The 9,069-nt window shown below is 47.5% G+C and overlaps 1 protein-coding gene across 5 annotated transcripts in view; it reads left to right on the top strand.

Moving 5' to 3' along the window:
- LOC114028482 (rho guanine nucleotide exchange factor 10-like protein) overlaps window positions 1-8,640 on the top strand; it is a 229,507-nt gene extending 220,867 nt beyond the window's left edge. For all 5 annotated transcript variants that reach the window (XM_027842736.1, XM_027842735.1, XM_027842734.1 and 2 more), the window contains 2 exons: window positions 4,650-4,772; window positions 7,422-8,640. In XM_027842736.1, coding sequence (XP_027698537.1) covers window positions 4,650-4,772; window positions 7,422-7,933 — 635 coding nt within the window. In that variant the 3' untranslated portion in view covers window positions 7,934-8,640. The remainder of the gene's footprint in view (window positions 1-4,649; window positions 4,773-7,421) is intronic.
- The last annotated feature ends 429 nt before the right edge of the window (window positions 8,641-9,069 follow it).

Here is a 9,069-nt window from a genome sequence, read left to right as displayed (position 1 = left end):
GTCTTAGAACACAGGATGTCAGAGCTGGGAGGGCCCTTAGAACTCTGCCAAGGGGAATAGTAGAGCTAGGAGGGACCTTAGTTACCATCTAGGCTGACCACCTAATGTTACAGAGGAGGAAACTGAGGCTCAGAGAGGAGAAATCCCGTGCCCAAGGTCACATAGTGAGTTTGTGAGAGACCTGGGATTTAAACCCAGGTAGTCCAACTCCCCTTTTGGTCCTCTTCCCACTACACCAGGCTAATCCTAACACACTCTGATAGGCTCTATGGCTCCTACTAAGACCTAATGCTGAGCATCACCTGTTGGATGGGAATCTCCTGGTCACAGCCTCCTCACCTGCTGCTCTAAGAGCTTCCTGGCTCCTCAGCCTTCCATTGCAGACTTGACATAGCTCCATTTTCCTCGTCAGTCACTGCCTTGATTCTGATATTGCTCTATTCTCACATTTGTTTCAATAATACCCGTGACCCTCTGAATTAATAGCACATTTTCTTTCCAAAGGGACAAAGAACTTTATTATGTTATCATGTTATGGTCTGTTAGGGCATATAACATAATCACCAGCATTTCCATAGTGGACGCGCTTTGCATCCATCATCTTATTCCATCCTTATAGCAATCTAGTAAGGTAGGCAGGAGAGCTTGGATTATTTTCCCCATTTGACAGATGAGGAAAGTGAGGCTTAGAAGAGTGACTAACCCAAGGTCCCATGACTACTAAGGGGCAGAGCCAGGCTATGAAATCTCAGCCTGGGCCCTTTCTTCTGTGCTCTTCAAATTCAATAGACCCTTATTAATTATTTTCGTTGCCCTGGGGATATTACTTCCTATTGTATTGTATTACCCAATGGCCAGATCAGTAGTTGGGGTATAAGGCAGCAGATAGCAGCCGTGCCTTAGAGGTAAAAATAGACCCCTCCTTTTGCTCCCCTTCCTTCTATCCCTGCTGTGAGATTTCCACATTCGTATTCTACAATTAGAACCAAGGCATCTGGGTGGTGCAGTGGATGGAGCTCCTGCCCTGAAGTCAGGAGTTCCCGAGTTCATATCTGGTCTTAGGCACTTACTAGCTGTGGGACCTTGGGCAAGTCACTTAACCTGTTTGCTCAGTTTCCTCATCTGTAAAATGAACTGGAAAAGGCAATGGCAAACCCCTCCAGTATCTCTGCCAAGAAAACCTCAAATGGGGTCACAGAAAGTTGGACAGAACTGAAAGGACTCAACAACAAAATTCTACTAGTATGATTTGGGTGGATTGATTTAAATACCTTTGGTTTAGTTTTGTAGTGACAGGGGAGAGCAGGACAGGGGTGGTGGAGAAGGCTATTCAAGGGCTAAGTACTAGCTTTAGAGTCAAGGGTCCTTCCTTATGTAAGTATGTGAAGTAGGAATGTGGTAGATAGAGCACTGAGCCTGGACTCAGGAAGACCTGAGTTCAGATCCAGCCTCAGACACTTAACTAGCTGTGTGACCCTGGGCAAGCCACTTCATTTCTGTATGCCTCAGTTTCCTCATTTGTAAAATTGGGATAATAATATCCTCTACCTCCTGGTGTTGTTGTGAGGATCAAATAAGATTATAATTGTAAAGTGCTCAACACAGTGCCTGGCACAGACTAAGTGCTATGTAAATGTTAGCTGCTGTCATCATCATTATCCTCATCATCATCATCATCATCATCATCATCATCATCATCAGTAATAATAATGATACAATAATAGTAATGATAATAATAATAATCCTCTCCAAATGACTCCAAAGCCAGCGCCCTATCCGATACACCACACAGCCCTCTCCATGGTCCTGGTTATGTTTGTCCATCGTGTGTCCTTCCCAAGTCCCACATGCTATGATTGTACCCTCCTCCCCGCCCTCCCTCTCCCACTTTCCAGGTTCTTTTCCAGCCTGGAGGGGTCCCAGGGCCCACCTCTGGAGCATACAGCCCCGACTCACCACACCCTGCCTCTCCCCTTCTTTCCCACGACCACTGCTCTTCCTAAAAGGAAGAGACAGCACGGCCCAATCATGCAGCAAGACCTAATCCGGCCTGACATCAGAAACATGTTAATTCATGGCAGCGAATTATCCCATTTCATTGTCTGTGCCTGGAAACAACAGGGTGCGCTGTTTGAGCAAAGCAGAGGCATTCATGCATCCAGAATGTAAAACGGAGCCTGGAAATCGTGCCTCGCAAGGGTTTGTTGGTACACCCTCAGCTCTTGTGATTCTCCTTGCCTTGCTCCAGCCCCCGTCTCTGCCATTCTTTTCTGCTCCTTCTGGACCCGGGCAGCCCCCAGGGTCTCCCGCCTGGTCCCTGTGCACCTGGGCCAGCCCGGTCTACCCTGATCCCTGATTCAGAGCTAGAAGGAACGTCTGAGGGCATCTGGCCCAACCCATGCCGTAGTGACCAGCACCTGTCCAACATCCCTGACAAATGGGCTTCAATCAGTCCCTCAGCAAATAGCTATTGAATGTTCACTGTGTTCCATGCATTGTACCGGGCGATGGGAACACAGGCCTCCAGGGAAGGGAGGGGCAGGGGGAACTCTAACCCCTTCCAGCTGCTGGTTCCTTGTCTACGGATGGCAGTGAAGGCTTAGCCACTTCTTGTTTCCTTGGTTGGGTGATGCAGAACAAGTCACTTAATCTCTCTCAGCCTCTGTAAGATTTTGTTGTTCAGTCGTTTTTCAGTCGTGTCCAACTCTCTGTGACCGCATTTGGGGTTTTCTTGGCAAAGATACTGGAGTAGTTTGCATTTCCTCCTCCAGCTCATTTGACAGATGAGGAAACTGAGGCAAACAGGGTGAAGAGACTTGCTCAGGGTCACACAGCTAGTGAGTGCCTGAGGTAGGATTTGAACTCAGGAAGATGAGTCTTCCTGACTCCAGGCCTGGCACCGTGCCACCTAGGTGCCCTATGTATAAAATACGGATGATAGTAAGAAGCACCCACTTCATAGGGTTATTGTGAAGATCAAAGGAGATAAGGCATGCGCAGTGCTCGGTAAACCTTAAAGTGCTGTGTAAATGCTGTTACTTTTATTGTTGGACAGCCTTGAGGGAGGCCTGTCTGCTCTCTTTGGGGGTTCTGTTCCTCTCCAGGCCCCCACCCAGGGAGATGATTGAGCCAGCTCTAACCAGGGAGCCAATTGTTAAATGTTCAGGGTGAGCATTTTATGCCCTGGAAATTGGCAAATGCTACAAATCAAGGCTTGGTTTAATGATCCAAATGATAAATTATTTATTATTGATTGTCTAGACTTAAAATGATAGAGAAATTGCTAATGATGCAATTAAAATAAACTTAAAGGTGGGAAAAAGTTGTTTTTTTCTCATTTACCAGCATACACCTACATGTATTGTCCTGTATACTATGTTGCCTAGTACTTACTCTCCTCTCTAACCCAGAGGTCAAAAGAAAAAGTAGCGTTCTCTAGCAGAAAGGCCCAGCTTGTGAATCAGGGCCTGCATCCAAGGCCCGATTCCCAATACTCACTAGCCTTGTGACCTTGGCCAAGTCATACCCTTGTCTTAAGCCTCTGTAAAATGGGGATAATGATAAGTCATAGCATTTAGAGCTGGAAGGGACCTTAGAGATCAGTCTTGTCCAGAGTTTCTAAACCTGGAGTCCATGAACTTTTTTTAAAAAATATTTTGATATTGATATTGAGCTGACTGGTTCCCTTGGTAATCCTTGACATAAAAAGGGTAAATACCCAGTAAAGGGTATTTTATGCATTTAAAACACAAGGAGGTCCAAGACACAAAAAAGGTTAAAGAGCCCTGATCTAGTTCAACCCTATCATTTTACAGGTAAGGAAACTGAGGCCCAGAGAGTTGAAAGCCCTTGTCCAGGGTCACGTAGAGTATATTCAACAGAGCTGGGATGAAGCCCATGTCCTCTGATGCCAAATCCAGCAATCTATTGTCCCGTGCTTCCTCAAGGAAGCCCATATCTCCCATATCTGAGCCTCAGTTTCCTCATCTGTAAAGTGGGGCCAATTAAATTAAAAGGAAATTAAATGAAAACCTCCACTACCTCCCTCCCAGGGGTAATGTGAGGATTCTGTGATATAATGGATATAAATGGCTATAGCAATAACAATAGTAGTTAATATCTTGTAGTACTTTATTTATTTTTTAAAAATTAATTGCTTTTAGTTTTCAACCTGCACTTTTATAAGATTGGGAGTTCTAAATTTCCCCCCCCTCCTTATAGTATTTTTTAAAATTTGCAAAGGATTTTGGGGATGTTGTCTCACTTCACCAGTAACGGCCCGTAAGAGCTAGCATGTGCGTGGTGATTTAAGAATTACAAAGTGCTTTACACAGGTTGCCTCATCTGGGTTTCACAACAACCTGGGAAGGAGGCAGGGTTATTATCGTCCCCTCATCCCTACATCAGTACATCGAGGGCCTCCGATTTTGTCAACGTGGGGGTGCCCTCTGCTCAGGAACATCTCAGTCCTTCCCTAAGTGATGCTCAGAGAGGAGGTCTGCCTGTGGTCACAGAGCTGACAGGGACACATGGGATTTGAACCCGGGTCTTCTTGACTGCAAGCTGAAGGCTTAGCTCGTGAGGTCTTGATCACTCTCTTATAACCACAAAGCCCTAACCGTTCTTGCCCCGCTCATCTGTCCTTCCAGGCCAGAAGCACGTCTGTGTGACCAGCCTGCTCATCTGCCAGGGCCAGCTCTGGGTGGGCACTGACCAGGGCATCATCGTGTTGCTGCCTGTTCCCCGACTGGAGGGTATCCCCAAGATCACAGGTGAGACCTGGGACTGAGAGAGCCTCTTCCACTCCTGCCCCAACTGCCTCCACCAAAGGGGGCTGTCCAAGAAGGGGGGAGGGGCTTAGCCTGATCTCCTGTTGTATGTGGGACATAGATCCGAGGTCAATGGAGCAGGAAAAAATAATCACTGTCATTTCCAATGTAGTCTGCAATGGCTTTTTGTCTCAACAAACCTGTTTGGCATTTAAAGCCCTTTACGGCCTGGCTCTAGCCTACCTTTCCAGCCTTACTCTATATTATTCTCCAAACTGGCCTCCCAGCTGTTCTTCACAGAAAACATTCCAACTCTCATCTCCAGGCCTTTGCACAGGCTGTCCCCAATGCCTAGAACGCCCTTCCTCCTCACCTCTGACTCTTAGGATCCTTCGATTCCTTCAAAGCTCAGATCAAGTTCCATCTCCTTCCTGAGGCCTTTCCTGGTCCCTCTCTCCCTTGGCTCCCAAACCCCTGCCAGCTGCTAGTACCTCCCAGCCAAACTGGGATCTCTCTCTCTCTGTCTGTCTCTCCCTCCCTCCCTCCCTCTCTCCCTCTCTCTCTCTCTTTGTTATATCCCCCTATAAAACAAAAGCTCATTCAGGGCATGGCCTGTTTGATCTCTGTCTTTCTATCTGTGGTGCCTAGCACAGTGCATGGCACATAGGTGCTTAATAAGTATTTCTTGATTGTTTGTTATCATCCCCATTTTATAAAAGGGAAAACTGAGGCTCAGAGAGATCATAGTATCTGGGGCAGGGGTGGGGAACCTGCGACCCCTCTAGGTCCTCAAGTGCAGCCCTTTGACTGAATCCAAAATTCTTTGTTCTGTGAATTTTGGATTCAGTCAAAGGGCTGCACTTGAGGACCTAGAGGATTTGTTCTTTTAAGTTTGATTCAGTCAAAGGGCTGCACTTGAGGACCTAGAGGGCCACATGCGGCCTCGAGGCCCACAGGTTCCCCACCCCTATATTCTAGGGCTTGACAGGATCAAGGTTATAGATTTAGAGCTGGAAGGAATATCAGAGGCCGGCTAGTTCCACCCCACTATATTTTACAGCTGAGGAAACTGAGACCCGGTGCAGTTAAGTGACTTTTCGAAGTCACATAGGTCACGAGCATCAGAAGTGGGATTTGAATTCAGATCTTCTGACTCTGCATCCAGTGTTCTTTCTGCTTTACTTTGCAGCCTTACAGAATCTTTGCTACTACCCTTCATTTTAGATGCCATGCAGAGAGTGAAAGGTCCAACAGCTAGCAGGTGCCCAAGTAGAATGTGACTCTGGGTCCCCTGCGTCCGGGCCTCCAGACCAGGTGGTCTTTGGGGTGCTCGAAGTCTGCTGTGTGCCCTTTCCTCAGCACTGACCACGCCATGTCCTTGACTGTCTCCTGTGCAGGCTGCTGACGTTGGCACCTTCGCTGAGGCAGGCCCTAAGCAGAGGCAGGCAGGGACTAGGTAGACCCCTGGCAGTGCTGTCTCTTGGACCCTCCCCTTACACTCCATGAGAATCTAGGTCCTCAGGGGCAGCTAGGTGGTGCAGTGGATAGAGCACCAGCCCTGAAGTTAGGAGGACTGAGTTCAAATTTGGCCTCAGACACTTGACACTTACTAGCTGTGTGACCCTGGGCAAGTCACTTAACCCCAATTGCCTAAAAAAACAGGAAAAAAAAAAGAGAATCTATGTCCCCGATTCTATTTATCAAAGAAACCTCAACAACCCTAGTGTCAGCGATGGAATTCTCCATTGTAGGGTAGGGGAAAGAGTGTTGGTACTGGAGGTCTGTCTCTAATCCCAGCTTGCTTCCTTTCCACCTGGGGATAACTTGGTCCTTTGAGCCTCAGTTTCCTTTTCTGTAAAGTAAGGGGATGGTGGAACTAATTGGTATCTAAGGCCAGCCTTGAATATCATGATTAAAAAAATTAAATTGTCTTTCTTTTTAATTATCTATGACTCATAGTTACACAAACCCCTCTGGGATTTCATGTCCTCATCGGTAAAAAAAAAGGAACTGTGTGCAGAGTAGATGGAGTTGGCCTTAAAGCCAGGAGGTCTGGATTCAAATCCTGTCTTTCCCACATACTGGCTGTGTGACCTTGGGCAAGTCGACTGACTTTTCAAGGTCTTGGGCAGCTCTCAAAGACTATGAAATTGCAGAGTAGATGCTGAGTGGCATTGCTGAGGGAGATTCCTTACCTAGGAGATCTCTTTACCAATAAAATTACAGGCCCAGTACAAACAAAAATTGGAGATAATGTTTTGGTACTACCAGCTTTGCAGGGCTGTGGGGAAGGCTTTAGAAACCCTAAAGAAATATGAGTTATTGGTTTTGTGAGGCATAAAATGAGGGATTACATGATGGATTACATCATCTCCAAGGTCCCTCCCAGTTCTGATATTCCCTGTTCTAAGGGCCCTCTCAACTCTGACATCCTCTGTTCTAAGGGCCCTCCCATCTCTGAAACCCTGTGTCCTAAGGGCCCTCCCAGCTTTGACATCCTCTGTTCTAAGGGCCCAGGATGGCTCTGACATTCCACACTCTCAGGCGGCTTCTAGCTGTCACATTCTGTGCTTTGATGTCCCAACTGTAAATCCTTGCACCAGCATTTGTCTGTAATAGTCACCCCTTGCCCACTTTCCTCTATCCCTACAGGAAAAGGCATGGTCTCCCTCAATGGTCATTGTGGGCCAGTGGACTTCCTAGCTGTGGCCACCAGCACCCTGGCTCCAGACATCCTGAGGAGTGACCAGGATGAGGCAGAGGAGGAGAAAGGTGAGGGTCCATCCCACGAGCCTCCGCCTGCACCTGATAGCCACCTGGCCCACGAGCTGGTCCATAAAAAGGGCATCCTCCTTCAGTACCGCCTGCGCTCCACAGCACACCTGCCAGGACCCCTCCTCTCAATGCACGACCCCCCAGACCCCGATGGGACAGCCCTGGCCCACAGCGAGGAAGATGGCTCTATCTACGAAATGGCTGATGACCCCGATGTCTGGGTCCGCAGCCGGCCCTGTGCCCGGGATGCTCACCGTAAGGAGATCTCCTCGGTCGCCATCATCTCCGGAGGACAGGGCTACCGCAATTTTGGTGGTGGTGGAAGGCCAGCCTTGGGCAGCGAGACAGACAGCACCCTGCTCATCTGGCAGGTTCCCTTGATGATCTAGCCCACCCTCCCTCCACCAACTTCACTCACTCCTGCTTGTCTCCCACAGTGCCTTGCACTGCTCTGGGATTGGCACCATGCCACCCTGGCCTGCCTGGGCATTGATTTCCCATGGTGCCCCTTCCTCTAATTTTCTGTCAGTCTAGGGTCAAACTGGGACGGAAAGGAAGTGACTTCTTCACGTGCCAGCCGCTTTGTAGGGTGAAATAGGGCTTGAGGAGCTCTCTTGACAGAAGGGGGAGAAAACTGTTTTTAAAACAAAGCAAAAAAACTTTCAAAGGGTGTTTTTTTTTTTTAGTTTGGGGTTCTAGGTATGGGAGGGAATCTTTGGAGAAAATGGTCTTTTAAAATAAATATATATACGTTTTATATATATATGTGTATATATATATGCGTGTATATATATACATATCTGAACATCATAACTGCCAATCAAAGTACTGTCCTCACGGGCTCAAGGGCAGGATTAGATTTTACAAAGCTCACCTCTCTAAAGATGTGTGCTTGTGCAAGAAGATGTGTGCGTGTACATGTACGTGTGCGTGTGTGTGTCTATGCGTGTGTGTATGTGTGTGTGAGAGAGAGATTGATGCGTGCCTCTGTATAAATAAATAAGTATATATAGTGTATATTATTTATGTATAAATAAAGTCTGTATATATTGGTGCATTGGGAGAGACAATAATAAAGGCATGGTTGATGTCTGTATTTGGGTTGCGCTTCCTTAGTGTGGGCTGGGGTCCCTTCTAGCCCCGCCTGGGTGCACAGATGTTTGTGCAGAGGAATCCAGGTTCTGCAACAAAAAGGATGAGGGATAGAACTCCCCTTCCCCAAGAGGAACGTCCTCACTGTTGCTCTTGGGTACGAGACGTGACTAAAGGAGCTTGTGGAGTGGGCTGGGAGGGGCTTGTCTGGGCCCAGAGCTGGCCAAGGAGAAGAGCTGGGTGCTCTAGGGCACAGTAGCTAGACCTTTGACATTGCCTCTCAAGCTCTGTAGCCTTGTGGACAAGATCTAAGGGAATAAGATACAATTTTGTTGTTCTTGTTTAGTCGTTTTGCAGTCATGTCTGATTCTTCGTGACCCCATTTGGGGTTTTCTTGGCAAAGATACTGGAGTGGTTTGCCATTTCCTTCTCC

The sequence above is a fragment of the Vombatus ursinus genome, unplaced genomic scaffold (genome assembly GCF_900497805.2).
Source record: "Vombatus ursinus unplaced genomic scaffold, bare-nosed wombat genome assembly UNPS02014884.1, whole genome shotgun sequence".
NCBI classification, from domain to species: Eukaryota; Metazoa; Chordata; class Mammalia; order Diprotodontia; family Vombatidae; genus Vombatus; species Vombatus ursinus.
The sequence above is the reverse complement of the archived record's forward strand: the minus strand, read 5'-3'. Positions and strand labels throughout refer to the sequence as shown.